At 34.7% G+C, this 27,683-nt stretch overlaps 2 protein-coding genes across 7 annotated transcripts in view; one reads left to right on the top strand and one right to left on the bottom strand.

The window, feature by feature from the left end:
- Window positions 1-543: 543 nt before the first annotated feature.
- On the bottom strand, window positions 544-25,349 carry LOC123525112 (endoplasmic reticulum metallopeptidase 1-like). Its single transcript, XM_045303862.2, has 14 exons — window positions 24,776-25,349; window positions 23,536-23,663; window positions 23,061-23,166; window positions 21,595-21,741; window positions 20,999-21,091; window positions 18,100-18,312; window positions 16,870-17,099; window positions 13,740-13,923; window positions 12,823-13,013; window positions 8,509-8,664; window positions 6,286-6,491; window positions 5,468-5,580; window positions 3,729-3,913; window positions 544-3,065 (listed from the first exon to the last, which is right to left on the bottom strand). Exons 1-14 carry the CDS (start codon window positions 25,341-25,343, stop codon window positions 2,895-2,897), a joined length of 2,691 nt encoding a protein of 896 aa, XP_045159797.2. The 5' UTR covers window positions 25,344-25,349; the 3' UTR covers window positions 544-2,894.
- Window positions 25,350-27,223: 1,874 nt separating this feature from the next.
- LOC123525111 (uncharacterized) overlaps window positions 27,224-27,683 on the top strand; it is a 29,742-nt gene continuing 29,282 nt past the window's right edge. For 3 of the 6 annotated variants that reach the window (XM_053538167.1, XM_053538168.1, XM_053538169.1), the window contains exon 1: window positions 27,225-27,504. The gene's annotated coding sequence lies outside the window, so the exon portion shown is untranslated. Of the gene's footprint in view, window positions 27,505-27,683 lie in introns of all 6 variants that reach the window. The other 3 variants (XM_045303861.2, XM_053538166.1, XM_053538165.1) reach the window with 2 other exon arrangements.

The raw sequence follows: 27,683 nt of genomic DNA on the forward strand, positions 1-27,683 counted from the left end.
AAATTTAAATCCTACAGTGTATCTGAATATGTACATTTACATTTGGTTATGCTTGTAAAGCTGCCTTTAAAACAAAATATATACAAGGTGCCACAGTAAGCCTAAGTTACTAGTAATCACCAGAAAAGGACCTTGACCATCTGATCTTGCTTCTAATTAAGTTTGGTTAAAATCCTTTGAGCAATTTATCAAAAGTTATTTTTATTTTTTTATCTATATTTAACTGTTCTCTATGTCTAACTATGGTGGCCCATAAAAAGCTATTTTCTGCTCTGGTGACCTTTAAAAGGGACCAAGTGGAACCATTACAATGATACTATAGACCAAGTTTGATGCAGACCCTTCAAGTGGCTAAGGAGTAAAGTTGATTAAAGGTTATTCTACTTTTAGCTCCAGCAACCCCTAAAAAGGGCAAAGTGCACCCATCTGAAAAAAATTGGGAGAACATCTTATGATGTTGCTACAGACCAAGTCTGATGAAGATCTATTCAGTGGTTCACAAGAAAAAGTCATTTATATGTATTTCTATTTTTAGCTCTTAACAGCGCTCAACCCTACTTGTAAAATGATGGGAGAGGACCTTAAAGTTATGCTACTGACCAAGTTTGATGAAGATCCATCTGGCTGTTCATAAGAAATAGTCATTTAAGTGTTTTCTATTTTATGCTTTAGTGGTCCCCAAAAGGGGCGGCCAAGTACCCCAACTTGAAGAATTTTGTGAGAGGGCCTTGCAATGATGCCATAGACCAAGTCTGATGAACAGCCAATAAGAGGTTCATGGAAAGTCATTTCAAGGTTTTTATTTTATTTTTTTTTTCACCCTGGCAGCCCCTAAATAGGGTCAAACAACAAATTTTATACAAGATAATGCCAGATGCTACTGACTAAATTTGGTGCAATTCTGACCCATAGATTTTTAAGTAAAAATGTTGAAGCAGGATAGTGGACAACAGATGCTGAACCATCAACCAATACTTATAACTCATTCTGAACAAAGTTAAGGTGTGCTATAAACAAGAAATGAAGCTAAAAGTAGAGAACTATATTAGAATTACATGCACAACAGCAAGCAATATTAGTTTAGTTGGTGACTGTTTGAAGAAACTGAAAGACAAGCTTTAGCAAGTCTTCTATTTTTTTTATTTTAAGCCTAATAATCTAAGATTGTCAGCTTCTGTGCATGGGATTTTTTTTATATTGAAAAATTGCTAGGTAAATCTTCTAGCCTGATACGGCTTGGAATATATCAGGCTTGTAGATCAGTGCTGTATTAAGCTAGAAGATGTAAAAACTGTGTAATAAAGATATATATCATCCTGTGGAAAACATTCAATACTGCAATAGAAATGCTTACAAAATTTGGTGTGAATAACTAGGCAGCTGGTGCAATTCAAAATGATGCAAATTTAATAAATAATAGTGATATAATCACATCTAAAAATGACATGTGACCCAGCTACATACTACTAGAACTAAATAACATGGTAAATTCTATCTGTAGCAAAATCTGCCAGGAAGAGTTAATTATGTAGTGCAACATGACATTGTGCATGTAGCAGATCTGCTTGTGTTTTAATATACCAAAAACAACACATTCCGGTCATCCTACACACTTTCTACTTCACAACAAATTAACAATTTAAAGGCTCATAAAGAAATATTGCCCCTTCAAAGCTCACACAAGTTCTTTATGAACATCTTGTCACTGGTGAACAAGAGTGAAAGATTAAAACTACTTCAGCCTGACAATGAATTGCTTGGTAGGTATGCTTAAAAACAGACAATATCAAATCTACCAGATAGGATCCAAACACCTTGTTTGATGATCACAAAATGTTTGAAAAACCTAGACTAGTTTCATTATAATACATATTCAAAATACCTAGTTCTCAGATGGAATGTATACTAAATGCTCTAAAACTGTATACTACTCTACTTCATACCTTGAAAGCTTTAAAAGCTTCTACCTCCTAAGTAAACACTAAACACTTAAATAAGAACAATTAATACCCAATTAAACACTGTTATGTTATAACAAAAATAGTTCAGCATATTGTTTTAATATGTGATCATGCAGTCTATTCAATTTTAATATCGTGAGTAACAGACTTCCACTTAAGCCGGAGTTAGGAGGCATGTGGGCACTGCACATTTCATTACCTCCCAAGTCTGCTTTTATTTTGCTTGGTAGTGTTCTATCTTCTAAACCTTTAGTCTGCTGGTGGCGCGTGATTCTGTCTTTGCGGCCGGTGCAGACCAAGATCATGGTCTGCACTGTTTGCTATTCGAGAACAGTAAAAGCAATGAACAGCAAGTTTTCAAAATTGGACATCAATTTTTTTCTCCTAAGCAACTCCTAGAGGAAAGGCTAGTTATCAAGGCATTGCCACTTCACTAAAATTAAAGCAACACTGGTAACAGGAGAATTCTTCTTTCTTACTCTGTATATACATGTACTCTTTCCTTCTAAATCTTAGTTACTGTAAATTGGGTAATATTTGTCAAGCTTCATTTTTGCCAAAAGTCACAAATCATGTCTCTCATAAATAAAAATAGTTGTGAATATTTATCTGCATCACATCATAAAACACAAACACGTTTTGCAAATGCTTAACATGACATATAAGGCTGCTAGTGATGAAACTGCTAAATTAAACTCACATGAAAATTACCCTATCTACGGTACTAATTATCAGTATAAACTTGAATACCATGACTTATCTAAATCCCTGTCAATTAAGTTAGTCAATATCCTTTTAAAATAAAATTTCTTAAATTCCTCAATAGTGGAATATGGCTTTAACTTGGAAACCAATTCATAAGACCTAGCTGAAAAGCTACTCAACATCAACAATACATATGCAAGCAGTATCAGAACTATCCAATGAAATGCCTTAAAATACAAAGCCGTCCCAGGAGGCGGACCATGTTACAGGAGTTGTCCAATCAGGAGCTTGTGCAAGGAAGGTATCCATCTCTAGTGTGTGTTTATTTTCACTGTGTAAATAGTGTCCAGCCAAGCCAATATCAACTATTCCTTTACTAGTATCATGATGGTGTGGTACCTTGAAGAGAGGAAAAATGATATTTTGTATCTGTAGCAACTGCTCATTCAGTTTGTGCAAGTAATTTCAAAACATTATTTTCATTCATTTTTTTCAGTATTTTTATCTGCATGGTTAACAAGTTTATAAGTTTTTACTGCAGACATGCACTTAGCCTAGTGGAGCCAACTCCAGGAATTATGTGATTTCGAGACTAAAAACATGTCATCTGTATGTTTCCCACAGCTTTTTACTGTATTTTCCAGGGTTAGTGTATTCTCAAAGTCAAAAAGTCATGACAACGTTTTAATCAAGCTTTGATATGTTCTCCTCTGCAATGCTTTTTTTTGAAAGTCCAAATAACAATAAAACATCCTGTTTACTTTCCCTCTTAAATTTGAATTCTGTCGGTTCATATCCTATCATTAAAACACTAAAATTTCATGCGGATGATGAGAAACAATTTCAAAGAATGCATGATTTACAACTCAAAATTTCTGTTCTTTTACTGCTAGAAAACAAAAACAGCTTCAAAATTTTGCCTCAAATTGAAAGGACGAAAAAAGTTATTTTCACAAATCTAAAGAGTGTCCTAAGAATTAATGATAAATACAAGCTACCAAAACTAAAACGTTCTTAAACTAAACCTTACTTTTCGCACAAGCCTTATGCATGATGACATACCTTGAAATGTAGAGAAAATGTCCATGGTGTTGCTGGGGTCTCACCATACGAGTAATATACAAAGTATGTAGTTTCATTTACATCAGACGGCATGGCAGCTGGATATGGCCTGTATTCACTTACACTCCACCTCTGCAGGGACACACCGTGATGTGGTCGTACTTGTAAGGTGATATGATCTGGACCTAGAAAAACAACATAATTACCGTATTAGGTATAATAAATTAGAAAGCAGTAACTAAATCCTTGGTATTCTACTGTTTTTTATACACATCATTTACTAGTAACTAACAATTCACACCCTGACAACCAGAAACTTATGTTCTGCACATTTTATCATGGTTAATAGTTATGGCAAGTTGTCTGAAAAATTTTCAAAGGGATAAAAAGATAAAGATTGGACAAAACAAGAGCTGTCTCCATAGGATGACACATGCCCCCGATGGCACTTTGAATGAATAGTTATGGCCGATGTTAGAGTTTAGGACCTTTGATTAGGACCTGGGTCTTGCGTGCGACACGTCGTCTTACTGTGCCACACATTCAGCGTAGTTATTTTAAAATCCATGCATGAATGACAAAGATATGGACCGGACAAGCCCATCATTGTCCTATCATGAAATATGACCGTTAACGTCTAAGTGTGACCTTGACTTTTGAGCTACAGACCTGGGTCTTGCGCGCGACACATCGTCTTACTGTGCCACACATTTATGCGTAGTTACTTGAAAATCCATCCATGGATGACAAAGATATGGACCGGACACGCCCATCATTGTGCTATCATGAAATAAAACCTTTAACGTCTAAGTGTGACCTTGACCTTTGAGCTTCAGACCTGGGTCTTGCGCGCGACATGGATACTTACTGTGCCACACATTTATGCGTAGTTACTTGAAAATCCATCCATGGATGACAAAGATATGGACCGGACACGCCCATCAATGCACTATCATGAAAAATGACCTTTAACATCTAAGTGTGACCATGACCTCTGAGCTACGGACCTGGGTCTTGCGACAAGTTGTCTTACTGTGGTACACATTCATGCCAAGTTATTTGAAAATCCATCCATGGATGACAAAGATATGGACCGGACACGAAAATTGCGGACAGACCGACAGACGGTTCAAAAACTATATGCCTCCCTTTGGAGGCATAAAAATCCCTATCCAATTTACATGTCAAAAACCTGCACTCTACACCAAATCCCATTGGTGCACAGACACATGGACAAATACATCGACATATCCCCTCCTAAATGTTGGTTTAAAACCCTGACCAAATACAGTATTTTTCATGAAGAAGATATACATTTTTTGTATTTCAAACACTGACACTTAAGATCAAATCATCTCACCATAATTATTATTACATGACTGTATTCTATTGGTTCTCCGATTGGCTGAAAACAGTTTGAAAAGTAATGAGTACATATCATATCAACTTATCTTGGGTTATAAATAGTACGATAATAAAAATAGATCGAAGTAGGTGCTTGGAAAACCAATATGAACCTGATTTGGTCTAAAAATAGACAGCTATATTTCCAATATCAATCGTCCAATTAAATGAGAATGCAATAGTAATAACGAGACTGACTATACATCTATTCATGTAATAAAACAATTATTGACTTTTTCATGGGTTGATATCATGATTTATCAACCCTGATATCAACCTATAAAAAAAGTCGATAATTGTATAATATCATGTCATGTAAAAGGGAACAAACTTACCTGTAACTTCAAAAGTCATTTTTGTAAGGCCTATCTCATCTTTCTCTGTTTTGACTTTCTTACAAATCACATCTGGTCTGTCGTGTTTGTTTACTCGCATATATAAACTATTCCTGAAAGTATAAACAATCAATGTGAAGTTTAAATGGCACAAAATAAAGTTTTTCTTCATCATGCATTGAAGTTTGTCTATCAATAGTGTAAAGTTATAAAAACTATGACTGAAAATGTTGAGAGAAAGTAGGTTTGGCACAAGATCTGTTTATTAGAATACTTATACAACTCAAAATCCTTTAAAAACAAGGAGCTGCATTCAATAAACGTTTGATGCCCCCGGTGGCATCCTTGTCAATACAAAGCAACCTAAGTCCAAAACAAGGTCAAGGTCAAACTGAGGTCAGGTGATGTTTGAAGATGGGGAATGGTTACAGGTTACATCTGTATTAGTATCAATTCATTCTTGTAAGCGGTATTGATGCTAGAAAAAACGGTCCCATTTGGTTAACCAAGAGATGGCCCATATAAAGCAACCTAAGTCCAAAATGAGGTCAAGGTCAAACTGAGGTCAGGTGATGTCTGAAGATGAGGAATGGTCACAGGTTACATCTGCATTAGTATCAAGTCATTCTTGTAAGGGGTACTGATGCTAGACGAAACAGTCCCATGGACGAACGAACGGATGGCCTCGTACGGATGAACGAACGGACAGACAGGACAATCACTATATGCCTCCCGCATCAGTAGATGCTGGGGGCATAATAATTAATATGTTCACTTGAAACATATTATAATTCCTTATAAGCCTACAATAATCTTACTTTGGATGAAGCATATCTATGACAGGTATGATGAAAGGCATCCCACAATAGGGGCCGAGATGACATTGCACTTTTTCTGCTGTTTGCAGCTGTGGCATGGCAGCAATCAGCTGTTTGTTGTTGTTGTAGTCAAACGGTATTAACCATATTCCTGAGTCCTCGTATGTCATTGTTCCTTGAATGTCATGAGATCTTCTTCTTGCATGCTAGAAAAACAAAACACACTTCGAAACAGTTGGGATTTTATTTTGATTTTCAAATGCACTTCAATATTGTTTGCAGCTATTTTGTGTCTACTACACTGAACCTCTGGTGGATGAGAGTTTACAGGTCACATCATCTTCACACAGTCTTTCTTTTTTTCTAATTGATCATTAGATTAGGAAGCAGAGGTTGTGCTCTAGCTGCAGAAAGGGTAATATTTGCATACGCGTTTCATGGTGTTAGCAGTCTTATTTACAGTGTTAAGAATTTGCGAAACATGATTGTTCGTGTTTTCAGGCTGAATGTAGATTAAGGAGGTAGGTTACCTTCATGTTTGTATATGCGCATGTCCAACCGGAAGCTAACGTGACGATTTACGACGACGTTTACGACAAACTAAATGTGTTTGTATATTCATTCTTCTGAAAACAAATCATAAACCTGTCTTTGATCTGTTGCTTTACTGCTTAATAATGCAGAAATAATGAATAAATTGCCGCAGAAACGCTTCAAAACAATGTGTTCTTAAAATGACGTCATTGACATCATGACGTTACGTGTCAGTTACTGGCAAAATTAACAGCTTTTATCTTGAAAGTACGTAATTCTGTGCATTTTTTTTATTTTAACTATTTTCAAATAACCATTATTTGCTTAAATATTTCTTATGAGTCTATTGCTAGGAATAATAATCAATATTTTGCTTCTTTTATGTAGTTATATTGAAATGTTATGCGGAATGTAAGAAAATGGACGAAGATAGCCAATGTTATCTGGAATACAGTTGGGTGAAAGGTTACTTATTACGGCCATTTTCAAATAAAAAATCTAGCAGTTTGATTTGTAATACCTGTTTTTCAGGTTCCATTGATAATTTGTTACTTATATACTAGAATTAAGATCTAAAATTGTTCAAATTTCAGTAGAAAATTATGGTTTCTTGAATTAAATTGATGTTACCATGGAAACGAAGCCCGTGACCTATGTATCTAAATGTAAACTTCAAAAGTGTTGACACTGGTCTATTTAAGAAACACAGCTTCGACTTTTTATTTTCATTTCAACAATATCCATGAGAATAATAGCAGCATGCTGAACGATTTTTCCATAAAAAATGCCAGACGAGGGGTACTGCTGTAAGTATTCTAAGCTGTGAAATTTGTTTGAATAAATGCAAATAACACGAAAATATAACTTACGTTAGAAATAATATGTTTTAATGATACATTAACTAGAAAGATAATCTTATTCAATATCTTTTTATAAGAAATTACAACAAAAAGCAAGATATAAGCTATTTTAAACGTCTCTGTTGCCATGGTTACTTTAAACTTTAAGAAAAATAGGGTTCCATGTAAAGTGCTTGGTATTTGGCTGATAATATTACCCAAATATTCCATGCCGGTCATTAACAGAATGGCACTGATGCCGTCGAAAACCCGTATTTTTATTCATAGTTGTTTAAAAATGAGAGAAACTGCGTTACCAAGGAAACACGAGCCCCGCGACATACACATTTTAAGCTGATATTAGAAAGCTAACGTGCATTCTAGTAAAATTATCAATTATGCAGACTTCTACGGATATCAATGAAACTAAAATACACTTTAAAGTGTTAAATATCCGTATATTCCTTCTTCTTTCAATATGAAATACCTTTGGAGGGCCATGTTCTTCAAACCTTGATAAAAACTGAACTAGAAGGGACAGAGAAAAACGAAAATGAGATTGTAGCAGTTAAAACTTCATATTAGATGAAATTCAAAAAAATGCTGCGGTTCAACTAATTTGAATTTACCCTTGTAACAAGGTAACCTACTTCCTTAATACATGTATTCACAAATACAGTTGAAACTCAATATCTTGAACTCACTTTTCTCGAAATTCTGGCTATCTCGAAGACATTTTTAAGGACTTGAGTTTCAACTGTATTTTGAATTTGCGAGTGGCATTATTCCCGAATATAAGCTCACATAAAATTATCGCAAATACTGGCCAAGAGTAAGAGAAACAACTTACCAAAGATAATAATCTCATTGGTGAAGGCTGTTGCTGGTTCCCACTGTAGGGAAATCCCAGTGGCGTGAAAAGTATGGCCAGGAGCCAGACAGCTGATATGGCACTCAGGAATGATATGACTTTCTTCATATTACTACACAAATATATTAGACTAACCTGAAATTATACAGGAAATGTTTGTAAAACTTATATGCCCTTCATGACAGCCTGAAGTTTGACAACTGTATATGTAAGTCTAAGCATTTTCTAATTATAAATATATAAAAATAAGAATCCATTTTTATTGTCAAGGTTTAGTTCATGACCTTTGATCTCCAAACTCCTGTAAATAGGGTTATCTTCTAACAGCCGGCAATCATCTATGATATCTGAGGGTCATATGCCCTACTATTCTCCAGTTATCAACAACGGATATTGTTTTCAGTCTCAGAGTCACTGTGACCTTGACCTTTAATCTACTAACCTCCAAATACTACCAGTCATATACTGACCACAGGCAATGTTCTCAAGTTATTGGTAGTAACCAAATGGTCAACATATCAACTGACTTAACAGCAGAAGGACACACTGACTTGCATGATCAAAACAATATACCCTGTTTTTCAGAAGGGGGATGGGGTGGGGCAGCAATAGTAATATAAAACTGTACTTCTAGCTTTAACAACATGAATTATCAAAATTATGAAATTCATTTCTGCAAAAGTTATAAATAGCATCACATTTAGCATGTACAAAAGAAAATATATCAAAATATCAGTTTCACTGAAACTGGCAGCAGAAAGTGGTAGACAGTAAGTTCATAAATTTAACAAAAGTATCACTGAAAGAAGATTTGATTGCTTGATTTCATGTCAAACAAAACCACTGCCTTAAATAACAAGTGACTGAGTATTGCAGTGCTAATACAGAAGTGCCCTGCCAGTTAAACAAGAGGACCATGATGGTCCTGAATCGCTCACCTCTTCCCACATGACCCAGTTTTGAGTATGACATCGTTTTTTCTATTATTTGACATGGTGACCTAGTTTTTGAGCTCATGTGACCCAGTTTTGAACTTGACCTAGATATTATCAAGATAAAAATTCTGACCAATTTACATGAAGATCCATTGAAAATATGGTCTCTAGAGAGGTCACAAGGTTTTTCTATTATTTGACCTATTGACCTAGTTTTCGAAGGTACGTGACCCTGTTTTGAACTTTACCTAGATATCATCAAGGTGAACATTCTCACTAATTTTCATGAAGATCTCATGAAAAATATGGCCTCTAGAGAGGTCACAAGGTTTTTCTATTTTTATACCTACTGGCCTAGTTTTTGACCGCACGTGACCCAGTTTCGAAATCATCAAGGTGAACATTCAGATCAATTTTCATGAAGATCCATTGAAAAATATGGCCTCTAGAGAGGTCAAAAGATTTTAATAATTTTAGACCTACTGACCTAGTTTTTGATCGCAGTTAATCCAGTTTAAAATTTGACCTAGATATCGTCAAGATGAACATTCAGACCAACTTCCATACAGATCCCATGAAAAGTATGGCCTCTAGAGAGGTCACAAGGTTTATTTATTATTTGACCTACTGACCTAGTTTTTTATGGTATGTGACCCAGTTTCAAACTTGACCTAGATATCATCAAGATGAACATTCTGACCAATTTTTATGGAGATCCATTCACAAGTATGGCCTCTACAGAGTTCACAAGGTTTTTCTATTTTTAGACCTACTGACCTAGTTTTTGACCGCACATGACCCTGTTTCGAACTTGACCTAGATATCATCAAGATGAACATTCAGACCAATTTTCATACAGATCCCATGAAAAATATGGCCTTTAGAGAGGTCACAAGGTTTTTCCATTATTTGACCTACTGACATAGTTTTTGACGGCATGTGACCCAGTTTCCAACTTGACCTAGATATCATCAAGGTGAACGTTCTGACCAATTTTCATACAAATCCCATGAAAAATATGGCCTCTAGAGAGGTCACAAGGTTTTTCTATTATTTGACCTACTGACCTAGTTTTTGAAGGCACATGACCCACTTTTGAACTTGATCTAGATATCATCAAGGTGAACATTCTGACAAATTTTCATGAAGATCTCATGAAATATATGGCCTCTGGAGAGGTCACAAGGTTTTTCTATTTTTAGACCTACTGACCTAGTTTTTGACCGCACATGACCCAGTTTCAAACCTGACCTAGATATCATCAAGATGAACATTCAGACCAACTTTCATACAGATCCCATGAAAAATATGGCCTTTAGAGAGGTCACAAGGTTTTTCTATTATTTGAACTACTGACCTAGTTTTTGACGGCACATGACCCAGTTTCGAACTTGACCTAGATATCATCAAGGTGAACGTTCTGACCAATTTTCATGAAGATCTTGTGAAATATATGGCCTCTAGAGAGGTAACAAGGTTTTTCTATTTTTAGACCTACTGACCTAGTTTTTGACGGCACGTGACCCAGTTTCAAACTTGATCTAGATATCATCAAGGTGAACATTCTGACCAATTTTCATGAAGATCTTGTGAAATATATGGCCTCTAGAGAGGTCACAAGGTTTTTCTATTTTTAGACCTACTGACCTATTTTTTGACGGCACGTGACTTAGTTTCGAACTTGACCTAGATATCATCAAGATGAACATTCTGACCAACTTTCATAAAGATCCCATGAAAAATGTGACCTCTAGAGTGGTCACAAGCAAAAGTTTACTGACTGACGCACGCACGCACGGACAAAAGCTCACCTTGTCACTTTGTGACAGGTGAGCTAAAAACAATTTTACTTGAGTGTGACCTTAAAATAGTGATCTTGACCTTTGACCGACAACCATTGGTCATGTGGGCGACACATAGCCTAATCATGGGGACACTTCAGTGTGGTACTAAAACAAGAGGGTCATTGACCCTAAAGCACTCACCTGTGTACAAGGCTTCAAGTGTGTTTGTGTAATGTAATGGTACAACGTTCGGTATCTTCTTAGCCTATATTATATACATGTCACACACACTTTTGAACTTAGGGAAATAATTTGAATGATTATGGCAGACAGTACAACTCTGATATCACATGCCAAATATCAAGGCTCTAGCTAATATTGATTCAGAGAAGAAGATTTTCAAAGTTTCTTATATATAAGCCTATAGTCCTTAGGGTAATAATTTGGACATTTATGGTAGAGAGTCACACCCTTATATCAATGAACCTGAGCCATTTAACAACTTTGAAAGAGGGCTACCCAGAGATAATTTATGTAAAGTTTCATCAAAATCCATTCAGTGGTTTTGGAGGAGAGGTTGTTTAAAGAAATTGTTGATGAAAAGTGACCAGACCCTCTGGCGGCGTTTTTTAACGTATCAAAAAAATCTGAACACTATTTGTAGAAGGTCGATATTCACGTATCTTTTCAGTCAATTAGATGGAACAGAAAGAGACTGTCTCAGCCAAGATTGGGATTGAAATTTGATAGCAATTTTTATTAAAAATTCAAGATTAAATCCCAAATGATACTCAACATTTAACTTGAAGTTTAGATATAACTGACAAATAAAGTTTGGAAATCAAATTCAAATGAAACTTAAAACATTTTGTAAAAGTTAGGCCAGGCTAGCAAAATCATGTATATTGCACATGGTCATCAATATAAGAAATAATCTGTTCATTTTAACTAAGCATGCCAGTAAAATGTGCGAGACAGTGTTTCTACAGTACTGGTAATTTAAAGCATTAGAATTTTTCATCCATAATTTAACCTGGGTACCCTCTTAAGAATTCACTTGAAGAAAATGAACTCCAAGATGTTGTATATTTCATTGAAATGATAGATGTAATATAAATAATGGCTGTAGTACTGGGAAATCATTAATATTTGAGGAGGACTAGTTTTCATGGATTTCATGGTTGAGTTTATCCATGAAATTTAATCCAAATGACCAAATAAAAATTTCCATGCATACTGTGTCCAAAAGTAGAAATCCACGAATTCCTATCCCCATGAAATAGTCATCTTGACCTAATTCAGGAAATTTTGTCCCACAAAAATAAATAATTCAGCAGTATTCATTGCACTTTAAGAGATAAATACAAAGCAATTCACTGTATTTGCAAGAGCTAGTGTTAAATACAAAATCAAAAACCTCCACAGCAGTGATACTTTCCCCACCCAGTACATGAGAGAAACTATGAGTAAATAACTGGTGAGACTATGGAATAAAGATGTTGTTATTTTCCACTCCAAGCTTACTGCAACACTCTTGCAAGGAAATATATTGGATATACAATAAAAATACTTACTAAATACCCTGACAGAAGTATCAGGAACAATGAGCAAATGACTCCTATTGTAATATCAGAATTTATTTCTGTACCAGTCCTTCCCACAATTGGAAGGAACAAAACTAAAACAGCATTTCCCATGTAGATTGTAATCAAACTTGGCACTAACAGAGATAACATGTGTAGGCAGAGAAATCTATATGGATGACCTGAAAGTAAATAACACAATAAACAACGATAATAAGTTAATTTCAGAACTGTTTCTTTTTTATATAATCGACTATTCACAGGAAATCAACAACAACAACAACAAGATCCATAACATAGACAATAATTACTCTTCCAGTTTCTATTTTTGAAGATCCATACTGTAGATAAAAATTACCTTTCCAGTTTCTATTTTTGAAGATCCATAATGTAACCCCTAAATTACCTTTCTGAAGATCCATTATGTACACATGTACAATTATCTTTCAAGTGTTTATTTTTGAAGATCCACAATGGAGACAGTAAATTACTTTTCCAGTTTCTACATTGGAGGATCCGAAATCTAGGCAGTAAATTACCTTTCCAGTTTCTACATTAGAGGATCCAAAATGTAGGCAGTAAATTACCTTTCCAGTTTCTAAATTAGAGGATCTGAAATGTAGGCAGTAAATTACCTTTCCAGTTTCTACATTAGAGGATCCGAAATGTAGGCAGTAAATTACCTTTCCAGTTTCTACATTAGAGGATCCAAAATGTGGGCAGTAAATTACCTTTCCAGTTTCTACATTAGAGGATCCGAAATGTAGACAGTAAATTACCTTTCCAGTTTCTACATTAGAGGATCTGAAATGTAGGCAGTAAATTACCTTTCTCATTTCTATTTTGCGAACAAGGCATTACCTTTCCATGTCTGTATTATAGATCAATGCAATAAATAATAAAATTACCTTTCCAGTTTCTATTTTTGAAGATCCACAGTGTTCTATCCCTGATGAAAAGTGGTCCCAGAACATACAACATAGGGAAGAAGGCACTTCCTATCCCCTTTATTGTTAGAACCACCATTATAACACTCCAGATTGTCATGTTGGCTTCAAAAAACATCTGCTCATTGTACCAGGATACATTATTCTGCAAATAATTTTATAAGAACCTTTCACTGGTTGTACCGGTAGGTGCAGGTGGGAATATTCCCGAGCATAACTGTTTAGGCAGTAGTAAGTCTCTCCAAAGTTACTGCATAAACAGTTACCTGAGAACAGATATTTCCTTCTGTTAATGAGGGTAATGTTAATACCTCTTGCAGAATAGTTACATTAGGGCACAAACGATGGTGAAATATTCCACACAGCTAACAACCAACTCTGTGTGTGTGTAAATTAACTCAGACAGTTATGCTATGTGACATTTTGTTTTAAACATGTTTTTACAAATGTAAGTAAAATACAGTCAAACTTCGATGGCTCGAACTCGAGTGTCCAGTTGAAATTAGTTCGAGTTTTCCATTGTTCGAGCCATCCAAATGGTGGCCATTTTGAATTCGGGAATTTGAGGGCATGATATGTTACAAACTTTACATCGTAATATATTATCATATTGTACCTAAATGTGTGTATGATATGATGATAAATAAAAAACAAACACTGCAATATGCTTTATTATCTATTTACAAACATGACACAGATACAAAAATAAAACACAGACTAGAATGTGTCTGTAGGACACAGGGTGTGCCCCCCACTGGTACATTTGTCACAAATAAGGGGCAATAATTCAAATGTTTGTAGTCTCAGTTTGAGGGTATAGCCTCAACAAACATTCTAGAAAAGGATTCATTATTCTAGGCCATATACTTTTTGAGCTATGTGCATCACAAACAAAGAATCCACTATTTTGGCTATTTCAAGGGCTATAACTCTGTAATAAGAGCTAAAATTCTTAAAAAGAATGCCAAGTGTGCAAGTTCACATCACGATAAAGACTCCAGTAAGGTTTTCTGAATTTACATCAAATACTTTTTGAGCTAGGCACATAATTAGGTGAAAAAGTGCATTTTTTTGCTATTTCAGGGGCCATAACTTTAAAAATAGGGGGTGGAGCCAGCCAAAAAATTAGAGGTGTGCAAGTTTATATCATGATTAAGACTTATGCAAGCTTTCAACCATTTATATTAAATACTTTTTGAGCTATGTGCCTCACAAAGTGAAAATGTACATTTTTGACTATTTCAGGGGCCATAACTAATGAAAAATAGGAGGTGCGCAAATTCATATCATGATTAAGACTTATGCAAGGTTTCATGAATTTATATCAAATACTTTTTGAGCTCGGCATGTCACAAGGTGAAAATGTGCATTTTTGACTATTTCAGGGGCCATAACTCTAAAAAAAGGGGGCGGAGCCAGATGAAAAATAGGAAGTGCCCAAGTTCATATCATGATTAAGACTCATGCAAGGTTTCATGAATCTATATCAAATACTTTTTGAGCTAGGCGTGTCACAAGGTAAAAATGTGACTTTTTGACTATTTCAGGGGCCATAACTCTGAAAATAGGGGGCAGAGCCAAATGAAAAATAGAAGGTGCGCAAGTTCATATCATGATTAAGACTCATGCAAGGTTTCATGAATCTATATCAAATACTTTTTGAGCTAGGCGTGTCACAAGGTAAAAATGTGCATTTTTGACTATTTCAAGGGCCATAACTCTGAAAATAGGGGGCTGAGCCAGACGAAAAATAGGAGGTGCGCAAGTTCATATCATGATAAGACTCATGCAAGGTTTCATGAATTTATATCAAATACTTTTGAGCTAGGCGTGTCACAGAATGTGCATTTTTGACTATTTCAAGGGCCATAACTCTGAAAATAGGGGGCGGAGCCAGACGAAAAATAGGAGGTGCGCAAGTTCATATCATGATAAAGACTCATGCAAGGTTTCATCAATTTATATCAAATACTTTTCAAGCTAGGCGCGTCACGAACTTCGGACGGACGCACAGACGGACGCACGGACAAGACCAAATCTATATGCCCCCACCACTCATGGGGTGGGGGGGGGCACAATAAAACACTAATATAATTATAAGAATTTGGTGAAGACAGCATCAAATAGAGAGACATGAATAGCAAACATTTATGAATCATAGTTTTGTTCAGCCATACTAAAGCAGTATGAAAGTTGACATCGGATCTCCGGATTTTATACAGAAAAAAATAAAGACAGACATTGCTCAATTATTTTAGATAAATTTAATCGTATAAATCAAAACCCATTAAAGCATTGCAATGAACGAAAGTCACTTTGTTTAATTTGTTTGTCGTATACCGACGCTAATTACATAAGCGTGTGAAAGTTACGCACGCGCCGATTAAAGGGGAAGCTTGGCGAATGTCAGGCAGAGGTGTGAAAAACTTTGTAAACACAAGCCATTCCGGCGACAAATTGTCTGTTCGACAGAATAGGTGTAATTATCACTGTAATTAAGCCAAGGGGACCACCAAATGTGTTCGAGAGTTCGAATTTTCAAGTTCAAGCTGTCCGAGGTAGAACTATATAGAATAAAGAAGGAATAAATTCGGGACCGGGCGAAGAGTTCGAGCGATCCCGGGTGTTCGAAAGATCTGAGTTCGATCCATCGAAGTTCAACTGTATTTGATCAAATTTAAAAGTGCTATTTCTTGATGTGTACATGTACATTGCACTAAATATCACATCAAAGTGACATCAACGTCATATCTTTGTGATAATTAAAGCATTATTAGTCATTTATTTTGTTGGATTTAACGTCGGACAGACACATGATAGGTCATATGGCGACTTTCCAGCTTTAGTGGTGGAGGAAGACCCCAGGTGCCCCTCCGTGCATTATTTCATCACGAGCGGGCACCTGGGTAGAACCACCGACCTTCCATAAGCCAGCTGGATGGCTTCCTCACATGAAGAATTCAACACCCCGAGTGAGGCTTGAACCCACATCGATGAGGGGCAAGTGATTTGAAGTCAGCGACCTTAACCACTCGGCCACGGAGGCCCCCATTATTAGTCATAAATACACCTTCAGTTTTCTAAAAATTACCTTAAATAGTCTGCTCTTCAAGAACTCATGCAGCAGAAGTACAGTGACACATGACGGAAGCAAAAACAGAGGAACAAGGTTATAGTTGTGTGTAAACCAGCTCATGTTGCGACCAAAAAGAGTAACTAACATCGCCATGGCAACAGTGGTCAGTACAATGACAATCCAAGTCATGATCATGAAAACTATCGCCTTCACAAGATTCTGGAAATACTTCACATCATGATTATCTGAAAATAAAATGAGTTCTGAATAAAGAATATGAATGATTAACTATCAAGAACAATAACAGATAACATGTACACAAACAAGATTTACAACTTAGATTAATCACTCTTAACACTCTGCCCTTGAAAATGGCATTTTGGGGTTTTGGGGTAGGGGGTGTGGGGGGGAGGGGGTAATGCTGTTTTCAAGGGCAGATAACTCTTTTTAAATACCAGAGACCTATGACTTTTATTGCATATTTTTGTTTCTTAGATGATTATCCATCAATATCCAAAGTTAGAAGAAATTCTATCAATGGGAAAAATTTTGCCCATCTCATATACAGGAATTCTTGCTTATGCATTAAAAGAAAGACTCCTGCATAGGAATTATTTTGTTTTGCTTTATTAAATCTTTAATTTGTAAAATACGTTTATAAGAAAAATAATCCACTGGTTTTAAATGCAGATGGAAATATCAGGCCCTCAGGTATTTGTTCTGGGGGTAACTTGGCAGAGCCTCAATACTGTTAAAACAGTTACCCTTGGACAGGATATTCCTATCTGCATCTACAACTAGTGACAGATTATTATGGGCATTTATTTGTGGAAATGTATTTGAAAAAAATCCTTTAAAGTGGTCAAATATACAGCAGACAAAAAAACACTGCATTACTGACCTCTGGTCTAACTATATGACCTTGACCTTGAAATGAATTGAAAGAAACCTGCATTCTGCATTTCATCGATTATTACCCTAAACATTTTGTTGCTGAACATCATTTCAGGGGATAAAGAGAAAGGTTAGAGGACATAAAATGTCAAGGACAAACAGACAAACAAATACGTCTTTCCAAAAATTATATGAAGATACTAATTACAGTAATATTCTGATTGCAATGTACATAACTCATTTAAATCTATTAAATATTGTCTACTTTTACAAAATTTAATGTAAAAAAGAAAAGAAAAATAGAACATCGAAAAACACAATGCTAATCTTACTATAGTACAAAATACATACCAGATCTATCTATGTTGAAAGTTTTACGCAAAATTCTGAACAAGATGGCTGCCATGAGAGCACTGTTAATGACGACAGCTACACGTTGTGGGTAATAAATCATCATATAACCAACAAGATCGAAGAATATCATAGTGCCGTCTCTCTCAGGACCCGGGTCTGCCAGGTGGGAACTTGTAGACAGCTTCCATAGGACACCCAATAAATTTTCACCTAGATAAATATAAAGCCAAGTTCAAACTTGAAATATCTCAGCCGAAAACTAGAACTCTTCTTAATTTTCATTACCAGTGGATCCAAGTTACTGTAAAACAACTGAAATACATGCCATTTAGCTATAGAATATCACTGGCCCTGCAAATCAAAATAATTACACCTTCACAAATCCATCCTTTGAGGTAGTGCAACACCTATTCATCAATATGAATCAAACCAAAGAAGTACTATCTGCATGATGAAATATCAATCAGGTTATTATCATTAATTAAGTCATTTGACAGTTATTAAGTTTACAGAAACATCTGTATCTACGATGCAAAGTAAATTAATAACAACAAGGGTCAAATTTAGCGATATTTTCTACTAGCTAAATTTAGCTAGTGCCTTTTTTGTTCACTAGCTGAAAATAAAAGCTACCAGATAAAGCTAAACAATAATATCTACCAGTAATCACTTTATTAATATTTTCCTGGTCAAAGCCTTCTAAATGATTAATACCTGTAAGTAACAAGTGACAAACAAAACCATTTTCTACTAACTAAAAATAGCTTGTGCCATTTTTTATCCACTTACCAGCTAAAGTGAAACTTAGATAACCATGTGTTAGTTAACCATGTGTTATTGTAGCAATGCAAGCTATTCTTTTTTTTTTATTATTATTATGTTACTTGCAAACATTCTTATATGTACATCATGCATGAAGTTTGTTGAACAATAAGGCGTAAAAAAAAATTGTTTGTTTCTGGTATCCTGACCTACCCTAAATTTTTGGCCCAACCCTAAATGTTTTTATGGCCTTGGAAAATATTTTTTTCAACTTTTTAACACAAAGTTGTAAAACTGCACTTTTTATGCTTTAAACATGGCCAGTGATGTTAGAAATCAACTTATTGATGCTCTTAAGGCATAACCCCCTTATTTGTGTTCATTTTTTGACACAAAAATAATTTCTGCAAAGTCTCCATTAATACAAAAAAAATTGAAAAAAATAATTTTCCGACCTCCCCACCCTAATTTTTTTAAGCATGTTACTGGAAACAAAGAAATTTTTTTAGGCCTAAAAAAAAATTTATATTTAACCTTTAGCCTGCTGGCGGCAATTGATTCTGCACTGTTTGCTATTCAGTCAGTAAATTTTCAGTGAATATCCTTTGAATAATAAATGGTACTGCCCAAATTAAATAACAGACCAGTCCATTTGAAATTTAGCAGGGTAAAGGTTAAAAAACATAAATAATACTGTTCCTTTCCTTTTGTAGAATAAACTGGATCTAAGTTTTGAAGACTTCTGCTTGGTTTGATCTTGACAATATAAAATTAGCTAGTACATTCCAAGACCACATGCTATTGTAAAATTCCACTAGGATTTTAGCTTGTATGTCTATCTAAATCTGCACCTTGATAATAAGAAGATATCCAATTTGTCTAAGGTCTGACAATCATGTCAAAATCAGTTTTCATTTATTTCACAATTATGATCACCCTTTGACCATAATTTGAAAAATAGATTTATTATAGATATCTGTCAGGTACCACATAAATACCTACCTGAGGCAAAAGTTGCTACCATCTGCAATAATATACATAACAATTTTCCCAGATATTCAAATACAACCAGATTTATTTTCCTTATTAAACAGAAAAGACTGAAAACAATGATTTGCTCTTGAAACAAAAATATTGTCATTTAGATGTGTACTATCATATCACTCTGGCTGCTTCCTCATGATGTAATTCCCTCGCATCTGAACTTCAAACAAAGGTTTTATTCAATAACAAATCACTGTTTGGACTGTATCATTTCTTAAATAAAATACAAGTTTGTAAAGATATCTTTTAATAATGGATGTTTCTCATTACAGAGCTGGTGCAGCCGTTCTGCGCATGCCCGGAATGATTACCCATTGGAGCGCACGGCAAAATTATGCAATTTTTTGCATGCCCGCACCCATTTAGTGTATAATATGCACAATATATTGACTAAAGGTTAGGGTTAGTATCACCATGGTTACAAAATATATACATTTAAGATATTTTTGTTCAAATTTAGTTAATCTGGTATATACCGGAGTCTGTAATATATCACAGGCGCACCAGCTCTGTATTTAGTCACAGCCTTTAATAATTTGGAGGACTTACAAATGAATTTTTAGCTTATATTTCTAGCTCTGAAAACTTATTGTTCTCTGTCTAACTGGTGTTTTATTACACAAGATCTGGGTCAAAGTTATTATAATACTGCATTTACAGATAGATATGGCACAAAATGTGCACCCCTGCACAAATGAGTCCATTTGTAACCTATTATATGCATTTGGTTGAGGTGCACATTTTGGGCCATATATGTTTACAGACCAGTCTTAGAATTTCCAATCTGAATTCAGAATTAACCACACAGATGCTAGAGATCTGTGATTAGTCTCTAAATTAGATTTTGTATCTTTTATCCCAAGTTTCATTTCCAACTGCAGGATAAGGATGTGACACTAAATCAACTAAAACTTAATATTTCTGACCTGACAATTTGATCTTAGCAATTACAAGTATTTATCTTTACTCTACATTGTAAACTATAGTTTGTAACTGTCATCTCCCAAGTTAGGAGCAAGACAATATAGCCTTCTCCCATCAATGTAATGTTTAATATGAAAATGTGATTACTGGTTAAACAAGAACTCACCTCCCCTCTGTAGACATCCAGGATGTATAAATCTGTTCTGATCATTTTGTGTATGATATACGTATCCATTGGTGATGTATGCTATATCCAAACCTGGAATTGTCAGAATATATGTATGCAGTGAATTTACAATTAAGAAGCACAAGCCAGTCAACATATGAGAACAAAATACTCAAACGAAATCTAGTCAGAAATGTTCACAATGGTAATTTTTCGTAAACTTTGCATTTCAAATAGCCATTAAACATCAATCAAATTTTTAAGGTCTTAAAAGTTTCAAAAATTACTTTTCTGCTTGCACCTAACACAATCTGGACATTTCTCTTCTTAGATATATGGTTGTATCAGTGTATCTGGAATGTCTCCACTGAGACAAAAGATTCTATGGGAGTAAATTTATCAATGCAGTTTCAGAGGAAACACTCAAGTATACCTGGAATATCTGTACACAGTATGCTCCACTTAGACAATAGAGTTCAATCAGAAACTAAAATACAAGTTTAAATCAGTGTACCTGGAATGTCTCCACTAAAATAAAAGTTTAAATCAGTGTACCTGGAATGTCTCTACTAAAACAAAAGTTTAGGTCAGTGTACCTGGAATGTCACCAAAGTCTCTGTATATCCTGTAGTCTGTATCTGAGGGTATGATACCACTCTGAAACAATTCCTGACCAAGAATGGATCCACTTGGATAGGGTGCTGACTCTGCATAAGCTCTCGTCAACCATGGGTGAAGTGGCCCTGAAATATACTAACAACTTAAATTCAGATGTCCTATATAATACAGGTCACTATATTCAAAAATGTTAGCCCAATGTGCAAGGCAGCTAATTTTGACAGTGAGGGCAAACAATTTTATTAACAAGAGCTGTCAGTGGACAGCGTGCTCGACTATTCTCATTGCTTGATAGTATAATATAAGCTATGAGTAAAACTTTAACAATACAATAAGCATATTCTAAGTCAAAAAGGAGTCATAATTCAGTCAAAATGCTTGATAGAGTTGCCTCCTCCTTTTTACAGACTGGGGTGATGATGGTAAACAAGTATGCAAAATATGAAAGCAACATCTCAATGGACTTTGAAAATATTTGGGGTGGTACGCAAACTTTAACATTACAATAAGCATAATATAGCATATTCTAAGTCGAAAAGGGGCCATAATTCAGTCAAAATGCTTGATAGAGTTGCCTCCTCCTTTTTACAGACTGGGGTCATGATGGTAAACAAGTATGCAAAATATCAAAGCAGTATCTCAATGGACTTTGAAAATATTTGGGGTGGTATGCAAACTTTTAACTTTTGTGTGACACTCACGCCGACGCCGGGGCGATTAGGACAGCTCCCCTATTCTTTGAATAGTCGAGCTAAAAAATGTTTCATAACTGATTTTAAAAACTCACTAGAATGAGTTGCACCATTGATTGATAACTATAGAAAGGTTTCCTTTTATTTTATGCTAACTAATGAAATACTGTATTCTATCAGTTAAATATTTTTATATCTCATCACTCACACTGTGAAAATATGAAATCTATATTTTCACACTGTGAGAGATATAGCTCCACCCCCTCGTGTATTGTGTATGAATTTTTAAACCATTTGCTTAAAACAGGATGAAAATTGTAGTCACACTTTCTTCGTTATTGTATATTTCTCGATCCAAATTATTTTATTTAATGAAAATTTCAAAACGTTATGCAGCAAAAAATAAAATAAAATGGAACTTTATGTTGTGTGCGTCTTTCTAACATCATAGCAAGTCAGACGTCATGTCTGTTTACGCGTGTCTGTTTCCTGCGCTGAGATTAAAATTTGTTGCAAAATGCATATCTCAACATAATTAAGCATAAAATAAAAAGAAAATTTGTTGGTTTTTCATGAATATGGAATATATCTCACCTCGAAGTGAGAAAATCTTTACATTTTCACTCGCACTACGTGCTCGTGAAAATATTTGAAATTTTCTCACTTCGAGGTGAGATATATTCCATATTCATGAAAAACAAACAAATATCCTCTATGTATTCAAGCATAATCTAAATGGCACCTCTATTTACCTGTTTGAAAGACAACTTCCCATCCACCATTGCCAGCAGAGTCAATGTTAACAAATGCTTTAATAGAGTCAACCCAAGGATGCTTCGTGATAAATCCATGACTAGCCTGAAAATATTTAAATTTCCAACCTGTGAGAAAAATTCACCTTGACCATGGATTGTTAAAAATCAATTTTAGTAATGATAAGTTGATAAGTCAGAAATTATGTAGACACCAAAACAAAATGAACAAGAAAAACTGAAGTATGGCAAGGCTACTTGAACGATTACACAATTATAACAGTGGCTACTTCCATCACATTATTTAAATCTTTTGTTGGTTTAAAGGTAGTTCTTTCATGAAAAGAGGATAAAACATTAAGATCCCAACAGATTACTGCAATAAAGTTGATTTAAACAATTTATTCACTGTTGTCTAAGGTGTAGTCACAACTAATCCAATATATTTTAACTTCAATAACAGGCACAAGCAAACCTGTAATAAGTTTTCTTCTGCCCCATTAAAGAGAAAGACCATGCTATGCTGAACTGGTGTAGTGGACTGTGATAACACTCGGATAATCTCTATCATAATTGCACAACTTATTGCATTGTCTCCAGCCCCTGAAGTAAAACAAACAACGATCTAGTTCATTTATAGTAGTACGGTAAGTACTGTGGATTTACAGTCATAAGCAGTATCTCCACAATAAATATATAAAATAAAAATGAGTGAAACAGTTACTACAAATCTTTCAAAAAAAAAAAAGAGAGCAGATTATGTTAAATGTAGCATATGGTAAGAAAGCATTTGAATAGTTAAGAATAATGAAATAAAAAATAGGAAGTGTCTAGCATCCGGTAACTGGACGCCTAGCCTGCATTCTAACCGTCCGGTAATGATTTTTTTAGTTTTAACTGTTATTTACTTTTAAAAGATATCATTACTTATCTTTGAACAAAATATTGTGTGAATACATACCAAAGTATATTTTTCATCGTCTCAAATAAGTTAGTGATTTTTCAGTTGATAAAACAAATGAGATTGTGTTTGTATACAAATCTCTTGATATTCTATTTTTTGAAAAAACACTGATCGCCGAAAGTCCACGTTATTTTGTAAAAAGTGATATTTTTCTACTGGCCTAAACTTTATTTCTTAAAACACAAATTTATATTTTTTTTGATGAATGGAAAGCTTATAAAACAAGCAATTCATTAATTAATTTTGACTATTATTTCGAAATAAAATGGATTAATTAAGAACACTTAACTGCTGTTTTTCTAAAAGTTTTTAACATCACACTGTCGCTATTGCTTTATAACAGTTATTCATTTGAATACTAAAATATGAATATTGTAAGTATTTCAAAACTGTTTTAATTTTGAAAATACAGTGAAAAAGTTATTAAAATTTAAAAATTCCGATACCATAAAAATATTGTTTTGCTCAGATTTCAATGAGTGACATCACAGCGATCTTGCTATTATTGATTACGGCAAACTTTTGTTTTATCAGCTGAATAATGCAGCAATTTATTCAAGACCTTTAAAAGTAAATCTTTAGTATGTATTCGCACAAAATTTTGTTTGCAGATAAGTATCATATCGATATCATTAGTAAATAACAGGTATAATTACTTATTCATTACAAAATCTATTAACGGACGGCTAGAATGCAGGCTAGGCGTCCGGTTACTGGACGGCTAGACACTTCCTAAGAAATACCATCATACCAGGACTATCTATAGAACTATCGAAGTGACAGCTCATTAACAAGCTGTGCTGCGACCCCGTCTCTGATGTTATCTTTACTGCAATATTCTTGATGTTTCTGTAAACACTCACAAAGTCTGACAAAAAGGCAATATCAAAGGTTCCTGTTACATTTTGTTCATCAATAAGAATTTCCTTAGAAGGGAGACTACTCTTTTTTATTTTCTTTAGTTCTTCATGTATGTAATTGTACGCATGAATTTCATTTGCTTTACTTCCAACCACCCTTGGTCCATGAAGAGCGAAATGTTCCAGATGAATCCTAGCATTGCTTTCATAAAAAGCATCTTTAGGTGAATTTGCTAGATGAGTTTGCGGTTCAGGGAAGTGATTTATTCGGTACTGGACAAACACAAAGATTGCAAAATAAAAAAGACAGATCAATGAATACAGAAGTCTCCCATCGAAGATCCAATTTGTATCTTTCAATTCATTCTGGTTTGAATGGCAATCATTCTCTGGTTTCTCTAAAATATCCGTTTCTTTACGCCTTTTCCTGGCAAAACTTTCATTCATGGGCGCAGACATCTTGGATGTTAAGATAAGGCTGTATTGTGATTGGTTGAAATACATCTCTATCTTGGATACAGCATAAACACTCATGCACGTGCTCTAGTTATTACGTGTGCACGTAGTAATTAATGCGTGCGCACGAGTAACGTTCATTTTGACGTCGGAAAGAAATGACATCATTGTAATTGTTTACATACGCACTTAGCACTTAGTGCGTACAGGATATAGCTTTGGTTGTTTTTGATTAACAAGTATAAAAGCCACCCCAGGAGTTTTTACTATAGATCTATAGAGCGGAATATTAAATAATGTCATAGAATCTACACTCTCTTAAAAAAAAAATCTGCTTTTTAAGTTTCTATAAAGTTCTTTTCATTTACTGATGTTTTACATACACTTATTCAGTCAGTAGCTACATGATAGCTTTGATTTTTATACAATGGTAATGCAAAGAGCTATAAAAATATACTCCTTTGGGTAATGTGAAAAAACACAACATTTAAAATGTATAAGACAATATTATGTTAGATCTACTGAGTTGGCAAGGTAATAAATGAATGAAATGAAAATTTCAGTCTAAATATAAAAAACATCTGCCTTTCCTGACCCTATACCCTAAAATCCGCCATACCCTAAACACGGTAGTTATTACGTGCGCACGTGCTCTAGTTATTACGTGTGCACGTAGTAATTTATGCGTGCGCACGAGTAAGTATAATATCATCTGTCACAACAGTGTTTTCACATAGAAATATATTACATATTTCACACGCTTCTGAAATTTCATAAGGACATAACCTCTCTGATAAGATCTAGGCTACCACGTCATCTTTGCCATAGACACAGACCCAAGGGACAGCGTCGAACGATGTCCAGAGCAGCGTCTAATAATGCCAGTCTCCCGACATAAGCTAGTACAAGCTTAACAGGCAAGTCTTAACACTGGAGACAGAAAAGCTTCACAAACTACTGATACACTGACTAGATTTTATACGTGCATGTATCAGTTCGATATTGATAACAAAAAAATCGGTCATAACGTAAAACTATCATCGTCTAATTTTATTAAAATACAATATTTTTTACGGTTGTAGGTCAGTAAATTGGATAATTCTACAGTCATGTTACGGTTACAGGGTATAAACGCATTATAGATATCAATTCCTTGAAATTATTTATCGATCACGATTTAAACTGCAAATAATCACTGTTCTCAGGGCATATCTTTGCTGTCAAGCCTTTTCATAGCATTTTTACATGAGCTGTAAGCATCTGTTGTTTTCTGTCTCCTAGCAAATTCTAGACGGGGAAATCGAGGACGAATACAGACAGGGTCTTGACATTACCTGGAGGACACTTGGTCAGTTGATAAAAAAGCTTCGTACTCTCTCCAAAATAGAGCGAAAATACTTGTTCACTGCATGGTCAATAGAAATACGACTTGTTCCCCAGTCATGATAAATGGGGTTTGTTTACTACAGTCATGATAAACGGAAAAATATTGAGAGGTCATAATTTAAGCCATGAAAATCGGGAGCAGGGCATTTAATAAAATTTAGCGCCTTGATAACGCGACTCAATGGGACTGTTAATACACTTTTTGTTAAACCAACACACTTTACCCAGAAGAATACACCCAATATTTTTAGTGGCTTAAATAGCCAAATTTTAATTTGAACGATTTTTAATTATACTACTTGTATTGGGTGACAATAAAACTTCTTTTCTCTTATTTCATTAACCAATCAATTAATCTTGTAAGACAGCAATGAAGCATTGTTTACAATACGTAACTATTTTGAGATTATATATGCAATGGACTTCTTGTAACGAATGATTGAATGTATTGTTAGTAGCTTTTAAATCTTTGATCGATCCCATTTCTTTTTCCATTGTGGATATAAACATGTTTAAACAAAGCGTCACGCAGATCGGGTATTTTTAATTATGGACAACTACGAACTGTTCTGTAACAAGTTCAGCTGGTATCGATAAAATCGAACAGCATTTTTACCAGTGATCTAACCGTGTTTTTAAGATAACAGATAGCATTTGGGTGAATATATTTTTGTGTTTTATTTCGTTGATAAAGAGAAAAAAAATAGAGAGGAATACTAGTGAAACGTGCAAACGGGATCTGTTTAAAACAGAATTAATAATCTCTGCTTATATACAGGTAGGTTTAATATATTTTAACTTCTTAGTTACAGAACCACGTGTATTTTAATACTTTTTATATAGGTCGATATTTTAGGTTGTAAAAGTGATCGGGGATTTCTACGATATTTAGAATAGTCGTTCCCCGAATTTCTATCCGTATTTTGTTGTCCGCCGAAAGAATATTTCCGGTTTAAT

Source organism: Mercenaria mercenaria, chromosome 3, assembly GCF_021730395.1.
Source record: "Mercenaria mercenaria strain notata chromosome 3, MADL_Memer_1, whole genome shotgun sequence".
Classification (NCBI taxonomy): domain Eukaryota; kingdom Metazoa; phylum Mollusca; class Bivalvia; order Venerida; family Veneridae; genus Mercenaria; species Mercenaria mercenaria.

Coding starts and splice junctions, on each gene's coding strand:
- LOC123525112 (XM_045303862.2), bottom strand. CDS start 25,343: ATGTCTGCGCCCATGAATGAAAGTTTTGCCAGGAAAAGGCGTAAAGAA. Junction 23,664..24,775: donor TAGTTCTATAGATAGTCCTG/GTATGATGGTAT, acceptor GTTTTACTTCAG/GGGCTGGAGACAATGCAATA. Junction 13,014..13,739: donor CAAAAATAGAAACTGGAAAG/GTAATTTTATTA, acceptor ATTTACTTTCAG/GTCATCCATATAGATTTCTC.